This window comes from Rhinatrema bivittatum, chromosome 7 (genome assembly GCF_901001135.1).
Source record: "Rhinatrema bivittatum chromosome 7, aRhiBiv1.1, whole genome shotgun sequence".
NCBI classification, from domain to species: domain Eukaryota; kingdom Metazoa; phylum Chordata; class Amphibia; order Gymnophiona; family Rhinatrematidae; genus Rhinatrema; species Rhinatrema bivittatum.
The window spans coordinates 309,819,918-309,834,324 of NC_042621.1; the positions used below are offsets into that span (position 1 = coordinate 309,819,918).

General features: G+C 46.4%; 1 protein-coding gene across 1 annotated transcript in view; it reads right to left on the reverse strand.

The window, feature by feature from the left end:
- LOC115096249 (deleted in malignant brain tumors 1 protein-like) overlaps positions 1-14,407 on the reverse strand; it is a 94,968-nt gene that overhangs the window by 72,759 nt on the left and 7,802 nt on the right. Inside the window, 1 exon segment of the mRNA XM_029610758.1 lies at positions 13,859-14,176. Within this exon segment, the coding sequence (XP_029466618.1) occupies positions 13,859-14,176 (318 nt within the window).

A 14,407-nucleotide genomic window follows, 5' to 3' on the forward strand; every position in this document is an offset into this window, starting at 1 on the left:
GACACAGGATGTACCTGAGCAGAATGGAAGGAATGAAAGAAGGACACAGGATGTACCTGAGCAGAATGGAAGGAGGACACAGGACGTACCCAAGCAGAATGGAAGGAGGACACAGGACGTACCCAAGCAGAATGGAAGGAATGGAAGGATGACACAGAATATACGCAAGCAGAATGGAAGGAATGGAAGGACACAGGATGTACCTCAGCAGAATGGAAGTATTTCACACGTTGTACACACAGTGCTAGCAGACTGAGGTAGGACACAGACAGCCCTGTGCATGATTAGCAATGATTTCATGCCTGCTCTGGACCGGAAGGCCACTTCCCAGCACTTCTGGCTCGGTCTTTCATTATTATTTGTTATGTATTTAGCTCAGGCAAGCTCCATCCAGGTACAGTAAGTGATCCCAGTCACTCTGCCAGGCTGAGCCAGAACCGGGACAGGAAGAGATCCATCTTGTTGTCTGTCAGCCACCACTGTGGCATGAGCTCTTCTCTCCCACTCCTTATTCCGCAACCTCCTCTGCACTGCCATTTCTCCCACACCGACTCTTTCTGACTCAGAGATCAGATGGGGGGGTAAATCTTCTGAGGGGCTTTCACGGTAAACGACTGTTTATCTGTGGAAAAAGGCCCTTACAACTTGGTACTCAGCAGATGAAAGCGGTAGGGCTGGCAGAGTTACCAGGACAGTGCAGGAATTTCCTTTACAAGCTAGAACCCTGCTTCTCTCCAGTCTCCAGCACTCTCCCTTTCCTCCTCTACATCGAGTCACGCAAAGTCCAGTCTCAGCAATGCAAGCCCTATATTACGATCCTGCTCGTGGCTGGGGTCATGAGCAGTCTCTCACCTTTTTGTCAGCCAGCTCCCCGATGCTGACTCTATGCGGCCCGGAGGCCGCCACCATTCTCCTCCTGCTGTCACAGCCTGGAATCGCTGCTGTGCTCCGTGGTGGGTCCGCCACCATCTCTCTTCCATCCCACAGCAAGAAAACCGCAGACGCCGTTCCTATGCGGTCTGGAGGCCGCTCTGAAGCCTGCCTCCCTTGCGGCGCGGAGCTGTTCTTGCTGGGATCCTCCTGCAGCAGGGAGAGCCGCCTCCAGCATCCTCTTCACGGCAGGAGCCGCCGACACCATTGTTTCTCCTCTTCTGCGGCCGGGAGGCCGCCCTGGAGCTCCTCTTCACGGCCCGGAGGCCGCTGACACTCTCCATCTTCCAGCGGTGGCAGAACCGCCGTCTTCCACTCCTCTTGGGTGGTGTGGAGTCGTCCTCAGCTTCACTTCGTGGCAGAAGCCACCTCCGACGCTTCAGGCCTGCTTTCTTCCTCTGCAGCATGTTCGCTCTCCAGGGTCCTCCCTCCTACCTCCTTAGGCACGAGGCCACGTCTCCTCTCTGGATTTAAAGGGCCAGTCCCTTGGCTCCTCCTAGTGATGTTATCCTGGGTGTTCCTCTTCAGCCCTACAAAAGGGCTCAGCCTTCAGTTCCTTTTCACCTTCACAAGAAGTCAGTTCTGGAGTTGGATTGCTCCTGGATCCTCTGTTCCAGCTCTTCGGTCCAGGAGTCTCTGATGATGTCCTCCTCCGCTTCTTCAAAGCACTCTGTTCTTCGTAAGAATTCTTTGTATTCCTCTGTGGTTCCTGATCCTTCGCCTCATCTTCGTTCCATGTTTGATATCTCGCCGGATCCTAAGTCCTTGTCTTCAGATGTCTTCATTGTCCAACCTTCCTGTCTTCTTCTTCAGATCTTCCTGAAGTCCTCATCTTCTGATGTCCTGTCCTTCCTGAAGCCCATCATCCTGTTGTTCTGCCTCTCGGAGCCTCCTTGCTGCTCTTGGTTGGGTGACCTGGGGGTCCGAGGTCCAGATGTCCAGATGTCTCAGATGTCTCATTCTCCAGTTCACTTGACACCTCCTTGATGCTCTTGACTAAGTGTCCTGGGGGTTGAAGTCCAGATGTCCTGATGTGCTAGACGTCTTCGTGTCATCTTGTCTTCATCTTCAGAATCCTTTTGACGTCGTCTTCAGTTTTTTTCGCTGTCAAGCGTTCGGAACCTTTTGGCTCCTACATCAAGGAGCCTTCTCTTCGGCGCCCTCGTCAGGGTAGCCTTCCTCTCGGAAATCCTGGTTCCGGATTTACCTCCTAGTGGGCCATCCTCAGTTCAACTTCGGATGACCTTCGTATGTGTCTTCCACACCGGGTCGGAAGTTTAGTCTTCCTTCAATTGACCTGTCAGGTGCGTCGATCATGCCTGGTCCCTGAAGCTCAGTTCAGGATGGATGCTGCTACGAGTCATGGCCGGATATCTTCATACTGAGTTTTTTGTCGTCTTTTCATTCAGCAAGTGTCTTCATCAGTGTCTCTGGTGTTCTTCTCTTCAGTCTTGCTTCATCCTTATCAAGTCCTCGTCTTCAAGTATCATCTGATTGTCTTCAGTCTTTAAGTCTCGTCTTGTTCCAGTTCCATCGTCTGCCCTCGATCTCTGTCTGTCCTGGCGCATTTGCAGTTCCCGTACAGCAAGTCCCAAAGGGCTATCGAGTGGCCGAAGGGCTACTCCAGAGACCAGCATTACGTTGTTGGGTCTCTACTGATGGGGGCAAGTCTCTGGTCTTCTGCCTGTCCGCCTATGCTGGGATACATCTCACCTGTCTCGGCATTTCTAAGGAGCTCCTCTGTGCAATTGCGTCGTGGTTCAAGGGCACACCAGTCTCCCTGAAAGCGGGATCGCTCCCTAGTACTCCCAGAACACCCTACTTCCAGATCCAGTCAGCGCACATCCTGTGAGGAATATCCGCTCCAAGCATCCTCTGCTCCATTTTAGGTTGGAAAGAGAAAACGTGAGTTGGTAAATCCAAGAGAGAGTTGCAGGAATCAAAGCCCATGGGACACTGAAGAGGCAATTTTTTAAAATTTTGTGGGCCTTAACTTTTGTAAGCAAAGATGCCTGCAGAATTTCCCCCTGAAAAACCCTGGGTTGACAGCGCCGTGGGCCCTCCTGTTCCCGCAGGCTTTGCAGACCCTTCCGTGCCTGCCCCACCCCAAATAAAAGGGAGAGAACCCTGCTCAGCCCCAGTGCCCCCCCCCCCCCCCCAGTGAAATCTCAGGAAGACTCTGGGAGCAGGGATGAGGGGTTGGGTAAAAGAGCTGGGGAGGGGCTGCCCTTCATTTTTTATTAGGAATTTATTTACTCTGAAGATAACTGGGCAGGTGGCTCCCTATGTGCCACCAATTTATCATCTTCCTACATCTGCTGCGACCCATCTCCTCTAGAGGGGACATTTATTTGTCTGTACTTTTCAGACATAGAATCTCCCTATTACTTTAATACAACAAAATGAAAATCAGCAAAACTCGGCACACTGGCAAAAGGCTAATTTCTTGCCACTTGTAGCATTTCTCATTCGGTTTTGCATTTCCCTCTCAATCTCCAGAAGAAGATGTACCAAGTGTTGTGGGCCTTGTCAAACCTGATGAAACTGTGTGGAGAGAGAGTCGACAGAAGGGATTGTTAGTGCCCGCCAGTCTTTAATAAATTCATTAGTGCTGGGAAATCTTCTGAGCTGAAGCCTTGCATGAATTCAGATCATATACATCACCATCTTTAGATACCTCTGAGGAGAGGGTCACAATCTGGAAAGTGTAAAGCTGGATTCTAATGCAATGCTCCTAGCACTGCTGCTCAGTGCTGGCTTTCCTGGACACCAGGACCCTTCACTTCCATCCTCCCCCAACCTCCAGCCTGACCAGTGCAGTGACAGATGCTGGCCAGCAGGCATGGGCCATGGCTCCCTTCAGCTCTATGGTTGCTTGGTAACCAGGGCTCCTTCCCTCTGTCCAGCAAACTTGGGTCATCAGAGCAGCCCCAAAAAAGCAGTTTCACAGGATATGGAGAGAAGACTGACTCCAGCGGGCAGGGATCCAAACCCAAATCTCTTTACCTATAGTGCTCTAGCCTGAAACATGGGGCAAGGCAGACCCGCTGTGGATACACTTTGGGGGATAAATAATGAAGACTGCATGCCTCAGGGCAAGCTCTGTTAACCTCTTACTCTCAGGCTTTGCCCCATAACCAAAGCAAAAGTCTGCAGGTATTTTTGCTTTCATTGCTGTCTAAGAAGATCTGTACCTACTCTCTCTGTGGACTGGTTTGCATGCATTTGAATAACTGAGTCTACATGTCCTGTTTTCTCTGCTCTCTCTCTCTTCCGTGGGTACATGCACTACTTTAAACAAAGAAATGTTAGGCAATATTCAAAGCCTCAGTTTCTGCAGATAAAATGCTTTTGTACTCAAGGAAAGGACTTATAATGACCTCTTAACGTGCAAGCCACAATCCAGAACATCATGACAGATGGCAAAAAAATTGTAGGTTACCTGCTGGCTTATGGGTTGAAAGTCCAGCATCTGTTGGAAGAAAGCACAGCAGTAGTTACCACCAGGCACTGTCCATCCAGCCACAAAAAAGCAGCAATCACATGACAGAATATTAAACAAAAAACACAAACTATCATGGCAGATAGAACATAAGAACCACCATACTGGGTCAGACCAAAGGTCCATCAAGCTCAGTATCCTGTTTCCAACAGTGGCCAATCCAGGCCATAAGAACCTGGCAGGATACTAAAGAATACTCCAAACCTTCTTTCACATAACCAAGGATAAATAGTGATTTCCCCAAGTCTACATAATGTAGTCCCTCCACCTTGCCAGTGCAATCTTAAAGACCCCTCTCTTTCCCTAATGTGGTTGGACAGAGCATTTATTTATTTATTTTATTTATTTAGGTTTTTTATATACCGGCATTCATGAACAGGTCACATCATGCTGGTTTACATAAAAACAAGGGGTGCATAGAACAGAAGAACTAAACTGGTGCAAAAGGGAAGCAGTTACAAAAAACCAAGGGATAGAATAACTGGGAGAGAGAAAAAAGAGGAACAGTGGGGAGTAAAAAGAATTGTATGGGGATAAGCTAAATAACTTAATGAGTATTTACAATAAACATTGTTACAGAAGTTGGAGGTGGTTGAGAGTTGTCCGGGAAGGCTTGTTGGAAAAGCCTAAGGTGGTTATGAGTTGTCCGGGTGAGGTGGTTATGAATTGTCCGGGTAAAGCCAGGTCTTCAATCTTTGTTGTTGGAAAAGCCCGGTCTTCAATCTTTTGCGGAAAGTTGGTAGGCAGAGCATCTGGACTCTTTTTCCTGGCAACAGGACTTAGAAAGTATATCACAGTCACAGTCACAGTCCTTTCCAGTTGGAGCTCTTTTAAATGCCAGCACTAGCTTTACTTGGCAGCCCTTCTCCTGTGCAGCTGCACAACAGTCATTCAAGTGCAAGCAGACAATTAACAGCGGCACAGGCCTTACTTGGCAGCCCTTCTCCTGTGCAGCTGCACAACAGTCATTCAAGTGCAAGCAGACAATTAACAGCGGCACAGGCCTTACTTGGCAGCCCTTCTCCTGTGCAGCTGCACAACAGTCATTCAAGTGCAAGCAGACAATTAACAGCGGCACAGGCCTTACTTGGCAGCCCTTCTCCTGTGCAGCTGCACAACAGTCATTCAAGTGCAAGCAGACAATTAACAGCGGCACAGGCCTTACTTGGCAACCCTTCTCCTGTGCAGCTGCACAACAGTCATTCAAGTGCAAGCAGACAATTAACAGCGGCACAGGCCTTACTTGGCAACCCTTCTCCTGTGCAGCTGCACAACAGTCATTCAAGTGCAAGCAGACAATTAACAGCGGCACAGGCCTTACTTGGCAGCCCTTCTCCTGTGCAGCTGCACAACAGTCATTCAAGTGCAAGCAGACAATTAACAGCGGCACAGGCCTTACTTGACAGCCCTTCTCCTGTGCAGCTGCACAACAGTCATTCAAGTGCAAGCAGACAATTAACAGCGGCACAGGCCTTACTTGGCAGCCCTTCTCCTGTGCAGCTGCACAACAGTCATTCAAGTGCAAGCAGACAATTAACAGCGGCACAGGCCTTACTTGGCAGCCCTTCTCCTGTGCAGCTGCACAACAGTCATTCAAGTGCAAGCAGACAATTAACAGCGGCACAGGCCTTACTTGGCAACCCTTCTCCTGTGCAGCTGCACAACAGTCATTCAAGTGCAAGCAGACAATTAACAGCGGCACAGGCCTTACTTGGCAACCCTTCTCCTGTGCAGCTGCACAACAGTCATTCAAGTGCAAGCAGACAATTAACAGCGGCACAGGCCTTACTTGGCAGCCCTTCTCCTGTGCAGCTGCACAACAGTCATTCAAGTGCAAGCAGACAATTAACAGCGGCACAGGCCTTACTTGGCAGCCCTTCTCCTGTGCAGCTGCACAACAGTCATTCAAGTGCAAGCAGACAATTAACAGCGGCACAGGCCTTACTTGGCAGCCCTTCTCCTGTGCAGCTGCACAACAGTCATTCAAGTGCAAGCAGACAATTAACAGCGGCACAGGCCTTACTTGACAGCCCTTCTCCTGTGCAGCTGCACAACAGTCATTCAAGTGCAAGCAGACAATTAACAGCGGCACAGGCCTTACTTGGCAGCCCTTCTCCTGTGCAGCTGCACAACAGTCATTCAAGTGCAAGCAGACAATTAACAGCGGCACAGGCCTTACTTGACAGCCCTTCTCCTGTGCAGCTGCACAACAGTCATTCAAGTGCAAGCAGACAATTAACAGCGGCACAGGCCTTACTTGACAGCCCTTCTCCTGTGCAGCTGCACAACAGTCATTCAAGTGCAAGCAGACAATTAACAGCGGCACAGGCCTTACTTGGCAGCCCTTCTCCTGTGCAGCTGCACAACAGTCATTCAAGTGCAAGCAGACAATTAACAGCGGCACAGGCCTTACTTGACAGCCCTTCTCCTGTGCAGCTGCACAACAGTCATTCAAGTGCAAGCAGACAATTAACAGCGGCACAGGCCTTACTTGACAGCCCTGCTTTCACAACAGCTTTTCCTCCAGGAGCTTATCCAAACCCTTTAAAAACTCAGCTATGCTAACTGCTTTCATCACATCCGCTGGCAACACATTTCACAGTTTAATTGTACTGAGTGCAAAAAGAAGTTTTTGAATTGTTTTAAATGTATTAACTATTAACTTCATGGAGTGTCCCTTAGTCCTAGTAATATTAAAAAGAGTAAATCATCATTCTCTGTTTACCTGTTCCACCCACTCATAACTCCTAACCTATTTAGCTTCATCTCAAAGGGGAGCTGTTCCATCCCTTTTATCATATTGTTCGCCCCTCTCTGTACCGTCTCCATCGCAATTATATCTTTTTTGAGATGCGGCGACCAGCATTGTACACAGTATTCAAGGTGCGGTCTCACCATGGAGTGATACAGAGGCATTATGATATTTTCCGTTCTATTAACCATTCCCTTCCTAATAATTCCCAACATTCTGTTTGCTTTTTTGACTGCCGCAGCACACTGAGCCGACGATTTCAATGTGTTATCCACTATGACGCCTAGATCTCTTTCCTGGGTGGAAGCTCCTAATATGGAACCTAACCGTGTAACTACAGCAAGGGTTATTTTTCCCTATGTGCATCACCTTCAACGTCTACATTAAATTTCATCTGCAGTAGGAGGAAGAGAAGGAGCCTGCGAAGTTGGGGTTAGAGGTTTGGCAGAATGAGCTTCCATACATCATCATGGCACGGTGGAGTTCCATATGCAGCCCCTTTCAATGCTTCTTTAGAATCAGGCCTGGAGACACACTGAGAACTACAGGCTGGTTAGTCTGACCTCAGTAGCTGGCAAGTTAATAGAAACACTACTAAAAGCAGCTAGTGCAGTTTCTGGAAGCCAATGGATTATAAGATCCAAACCAGCATGGTTTCACCCAAGGTAAGTCTTTTCAGAGAAATCTCATCAATTTCTTTGACTGGGGAGAGCATTAGTGCACTTGGATTTCAGTAAGGCCTTCGACATGGCGCCACAGAGGCAACTTAAAAACAAATTGAGTGTCCTTGGGATGGGCCTTAAAGTGACTGACTGGTTTAGATACTGGTTGAGTGGGAGGTAGGCGTGTGCAGAGTAAAAAGTTTCATTTTTAATTTGTTCATTCATTTTGTAGGTGATCTCCATTCAGTTCATTAGTTTAAAATGAGAAAAATGGTTTTACCTATTTGATTGTTTATCATTAAACTCTATGGGGAAGCACTGCTGAAAAAGATAGAAGGGCACCAGGACCCGGGAAGTGCTGTTGTCTCAAGACAGGAATGGGGAGGAAGGCTTCATAGCCTGGGCTGCTTCTTCACCTCCTGCTCATTGGCTTATTGTGTTCACCAGAACCAACCAGGAGAAGGGGAAGCAGCACCGGCTACTCAGAAGCACTTTTCAGCACCCACACCCCAAAGTGGGGAGGAGAGGAAAGGAAGACAAACTGAGTGAGTAGAGGAGATGGGGAGAGAGCAAGGGGGAAATAGAGGGGGCAGCATAGAGAGAGGTGTGGGGGAAGAGGGAACAGCAAAAGAACAGGTTCAGGGACAACTTATCAGCTTGGGGGTGGGGAGAAGTACAGGGAAGAACACGCGGCTGCACAGCCACAAATGTCTGCTCACCCCCGCCCCTTATACCCATTCACTGGGGTAATCTTCAAATCCATGTAAATGTATAAAACTTGGCTATAAAACTGACTTGGTTTCAAAGGAGATCCACATAAAAAATAGCACGCACATGTGTACTTACTATTTTATAAATAGAGGGGTATTTTTGGTTTTGTGCACAAGGAGGGTAACCTTCAAAACTGTCCACGTGCACCCACATGAGCGTATCTATGGGCGCACGGTAATTTAGTACTGAGTTTTATAACCTGCGCAGAAATGATATGCAAGTCAGGGGATTTTATAACATGTGCGTGGCAATGAAATATCCAGTCTGACCAATTAGTCTACCAGTGCCTGAAAACCCTCCATGTCATCCAGACCTCCCCACCAGGTCATTTTTCGTTTTTAAGATGTTTGTGCTCACTCACATCTGATATTGAGCAACCTTCAATATGCGCAAGTAGAAGATTTACACGCATCACTTTGGCAGGTTGTAAAATGGTAACTTGTGCGGGTACGTGTTAGCCCCTCCCCCTTCCGCCCTGCCCCGCCCCATTTTTACTCATGGAAATGTATTTGTGGTTCCAGATAGGTGTGCATGTTGAAGTTTTAGAACAGCGTCTGCTCGCACAGATGCTATTTTATATGTGTGCATCTTTTCAACATTGACCTCATATTGTTCTGGTAAAAAAAGCGACCGGCTACGGGTGTTCCGGGGTGAGATTCAGAGGTATACACAGTAGCTGATATTTTGTAAGAGGTATGTGATTGCAGGTTGTCAAACTTAACTTCTTCACTTTTAGATCTCAATCACACACGGAGGCTCTGAATCCCACACACACATGCTCTTTTACAAACAATCACACACCTACATACATGCTCTCTCTCACACACACAAAGGCTCTCAATCAGTTACACACATGCTGTCTCTCACACACACATGCTTGCTCACTCACTCACTCTCTCTCTCCCCCCACGGAAGAACTGGCTGCAGCAGAAGCCTCCTCCTCTTCCAATCCTCACAGCCTTGAGAATAAGAACATAAGAACCTGCCATACTGGGTCAGACCAAGGGTCCATCAAGCCCAGCATCCTGTTTCCAACAGTGGCCAATCCAGGCCATAAGAACCTGGCAAGTACCCAAAAACTAAGTCTATTCCATGTTACCATTGCTAATGGCAGTGGCTATTCTCTAAGTGAACTTAATAGCAGGTAATGGACTTCTCCTCCAAGAACTTATCCAATCCTTTTTTAAACCCATCTACACTAACTGCACTAACTCATCATCGGCCATGAGGGCTCATATTGTTCCTCTTTTGGCTTCAGACCATGCTGCTCTTCTCCATTGGGTTGATGCTGCATGCATGTGGTCTCTTCTTCCCATGTGCGCGCAGCCATTGCACGGGACTTCCTCTTCCAGGCTGCGGGGGCAGGAAGAAGAGGTCATGCTGCTAGTGCATCTTTCAGCCCTCCTGCTGCGTTCTGCCCAAGCTATCAACATTTCAAACCTGTGAGGAGGAAGAATTTGCATCTTGCTGAGGCAGAGGGAGCAGTTGGGCCAACAGGGGACCGGAAGGGTAGCGACACACTGCCTGACATTGAGAACCGCTGCTCTAGACGGCCGCAGGTCTGTTCCTCCTCTTCTGCCGCTGAGCGGGATGGGCTCCCCCAGAGGCCGCAGGCTTCCTCTTCTTCTGTTGCCAGGTGGGATGAGTTCCTCCAGGGGCCGCTGGCCCTCTTCTTGCCTGGGCAGGATGGGATCCGCTGCCCCTTTGTGCCCCCTACAGTCTGGCGCCCGGGGGCCTTGGCCCTTCCCCACTACACCACTGTGCATATGTTTATAAAATGGGTAACGTAAGCATTTTCTGGCACTGGAAATACACACTTTCAAGCAGAAATGCACAATCCTGCTGCACAGTTTATAAAATAAAAAGAGATCAGTGTAATGGCAAAATTCTTTATTCTCCCATATGAGGGCCCGGCTCTGACCGAGTTTCACTCTGCACACAGCGCTGCCTCAGGGGCTACTAAAATTGAAACACACATACCTTAAACACTTAAAACCATTTAAAGATGTTCAATTTTAGTAGCCCCTGAGCCAGCTCTGTGTGCAGAGTGAAACTCAGCCAGAGGTGGGCCCTCATACTGGGAGAATAGCAAATTGTGCCATTACACCCATCTCTTTGTTTTTTGGTCGCTACACAGCTATATTGGATCGGCTTCCGTTGTGTCTTTTGGGACCAGTGATTTATCTCCACACATCCCCTTAGGCTTGGCTATGTTTGGAAGTTGTATAAAAGTGCATGAGTAACTCAGTTTCATGCGTCCTTTATGCACACTGAGGAGTTAAATTTCATAGGTGACTTTTAAAGGTCAATATTCAGAAAAGCAGCCCACAGACAAATTATCTGGATAAAATTAGCTGGATAACTGGTGCAGATATTCAGCAGTAGAAGTCAGCCATTGAACACACTCGCCTACAGTTATCTGGATACTGAAGTCTGCTGGGTGAGATGAGTAGCCACATTGCCAGAATCATCATCTCTTACAAATGAATGATGTCGTCTTTCCGTTTCATGCAGAAGTACCTGATTTGGGTATCCAGTGGGACACTAAACTATCACTGAAAGCTCAGATAAGTCAAAGGTTAAAGTCAGCTATTTTAAAACTCAGATTGTTGCATCATCTAAAGAATATCCTAGATCAGAAACATTTTCGTATGGTAGCCCAGTCTTAAGTGTTGTGTACCCCTGACTCCTGTAATGCCTCACATGCTGGGCTCCCCAAGTCAACATTGCATGTGATGCAGCTGTGGCAGTGTCCCTTCGTGCAGGTTGTCCCTTTTTTTCTTCGCTGGCTTCCCATAGAGCAGAGAATACATTTTAAAGTTTTAAATTGTGAGGCCCCGAGTTACTTGATTGACCTGATAACATAGACAGGTGCCATCACAGCCACTGTGTTCTGCCTCCCAGTCTCAACTGGTTAGACCTCCTTTCAAACTAGCTCGAGCCTTTTCCATTGCTGGCCCTACATTATGGAGCAACATCTTCAATCCCTTAGAGACATTTCTGATTGTAAAGCTTTTTAGAACATATAATAGGTCGGAATGAATTTTACAGTTTGTATTGCCTTCTGTACAGTATCACTGTTATATGCTTATTACACTTAATCTCAGCCAAAAGGCCGAGAAGCGATATATATTTATTCACTTGTAATCCACCTAGAATGATAATATTGATTAAGGCAGAATATAAACATGTTTAAATTCATAAATAAATAGCTTTAAGCTGTTACTAGAAGCCTGGTCGTCAGTGATTATTAATACAGTTGTGTTACTTGGGGGGGGGGATGAGGAAGAGGAGGTTTGCTCTTGGTTGCTCTTGGTTGTTCTTTACATCAGTCTTGCAGAATGATAGAGAAGGCAGCTTTGAAACAACTCAATGAACATCTAGACGATAACAAAATTCTCTTTCCCTCCCAATTCGGCTTCAGAAAAAACCACAGCACTGAAACCCTCCTACTTAACCTCTCCAATACCATCCTAAGAGGACTTGACAACAAAAAAGGATACCTTCTGATTCTTTTAGACCTCTCTGCAGCCTTCGACACAGTGGATAATAAAATTCTTATTTCCTGTCTAGAATCCATAGGACTAGCTGGCAAGACTCTTACATCCTTCCTCAATAATAGACACTTCAAAGTTTCTCACAACAATTGCTCATCAAACCCCATCCCCCTCGAAACAGGTGTGCCACAAGGATCAGCACTTTCACCCATCTTATTCAACATCTACCTTACCCCTCTTTGCCATCTCCTCTCAAGACTCGACATAACATATTGCATGTATGCCGATGATATACAATTCCTCATTCCAATTTCCTCCTCGATAGAAGATGCTATGTCTAAAGCAGCCTCACACCTGGACACAATCAGAAACATGCTAATTCATCTTAAACTATGTCTAAATACCAGCAAAACTGAATGTATCCTAATTGCCAAAAAAAACCCTGATCATAAAACAATTCCACCCTTCCTCTTTGACAAGACCCTCGTACATCTTAAAGAGAGCGTTAAAGACCTGGGATTTTGGTTAGACATTGACCTAAACTTCAAGAAACACATCGCTACAAAAATAAAAGAAGGCTTCTACAAACTTCAAATTTTAAAACATCTAAAACCACTGCTTCACCCCCATGATTTCAAAACCGTCCTACAAGCCCTCCTATTTTCCAGTTTGGACTACTGCAACTCCCTTTTGATTGGCCTTCCAAAATCTTCTTTTGAGACCCTTGCAGCTCCTTCAGAACGCTGCAGCCAGAGTACTAACAGGTAAAAGAAAGGCCGATCACATTACACCTGTTCTCAATCAATTACAGTGGCTCCCTATTTAAAAAAGAGTAGAATTCAAAGTTCTCTCTATTCTTCACAATGCAATATACAAAGCCGATTACTCCGCCTTTGATGACATCATTCATTTACATTGCTCTCATCGAACAACAAGATCTACTTGTAAAATTCAACTAGTAATTCCCTCACTTCCACAGGCCAAATTATCCTCCACCAGAAACAGAGCCCTTTCCATTATTGGCCCAAAACTTTGGAATTCATTACCTCATTTCCTCACCAATCAAGAAAACTTAAAATCCTTCAAAAAAGACCTAAAATCCTGGCTACTCAGCCAATCCTTTAAAGACTGCACTCTATGACTTAAAACATATTAACATAGCCTGCTATCTTTCAATATCCCCCTCATTCGATTTCCCTGTTTCATGATGCAGATGCCCTCTGTTTTTGATGTTCCCAGATATCTCTGTCCACCTACCCAGGGTTTCCACCCTGTGTTATCCTGTTATATTCATTCTCTTGTTATGTTTTTTGCTCATTACTGTTAATTTTTGAAATTTTGAAATTTCAAACATCGTTCAATGTATCATGTTGTTTTTTGTATGTAAACCGGAGTGAAGGCAACTCTGCTATACCTCGGTATATAAAAAAATGCTAAATAAATTCAGATAAATTGGAACAGGTAGTGTTGGCAAGATTTTTAAATCCCATGGTTTCTCTGACTAAGTCCCAAACAAACAGTTTAAATATGGACCTCTCTTATTTTAAAAAGTTTGCACATAAGTGAACCTACAGAAGTTGCGCCCTCTGAAGATCGATACTCATGCACAATTTTTCAAAGTGAACTTAAATGCACGTTTACTATGAAAATTCGAGGTGAAGTCTGTGCATAGAATGTACGTACAGACTTTTGCCAGCCGTGCAGTCATAAAATGAGCCTCATTATGCATCACAGATGAGAGTACCTGAGCAAATAACGCTGACGTCTTGCTGATGGCTGCAGTTATTTAGAAACCAGCCACTGTTAGGGCAGTACCACAGATAGGCCTCATTTCCGGTGCACTGCACATTATCCAGAAGAATACGTCCTTCTCCTAGACCAAAGTAGGATCCTCCGGAAGTAACCGTGGCAAATCCACAGCCCAACTGTCTGCAAACAACGTCTGCACTGCTGCTGTTCCACCCGTTCTCACAGACCGTTCCCCAGGCTCCAGAGTAGAAGATTTCAAGACGGCCTGCGCATCTGTTCCAACCACCTACCAGCTGCAGCTCTGGAAGAGGCTCTAGAACATGAAGAGAGAAAAATAGTACAGGTAAATCCCTCTGCTTCTGGAAATTGTCTGTTGTGTCCTTTCACATCCATGTCAGAGACAAAGGAGGAGAGTTAACGTTTTTTGGTCACAAATCAGAAATGTCTCAATTTTACATAAGGGATCTATGTCTCTCACTATAAATAGCATAAATCAAATAAAAGTAAAGAAACGATGAAGTACAGTCTGCCAAGCCAGAGAAAA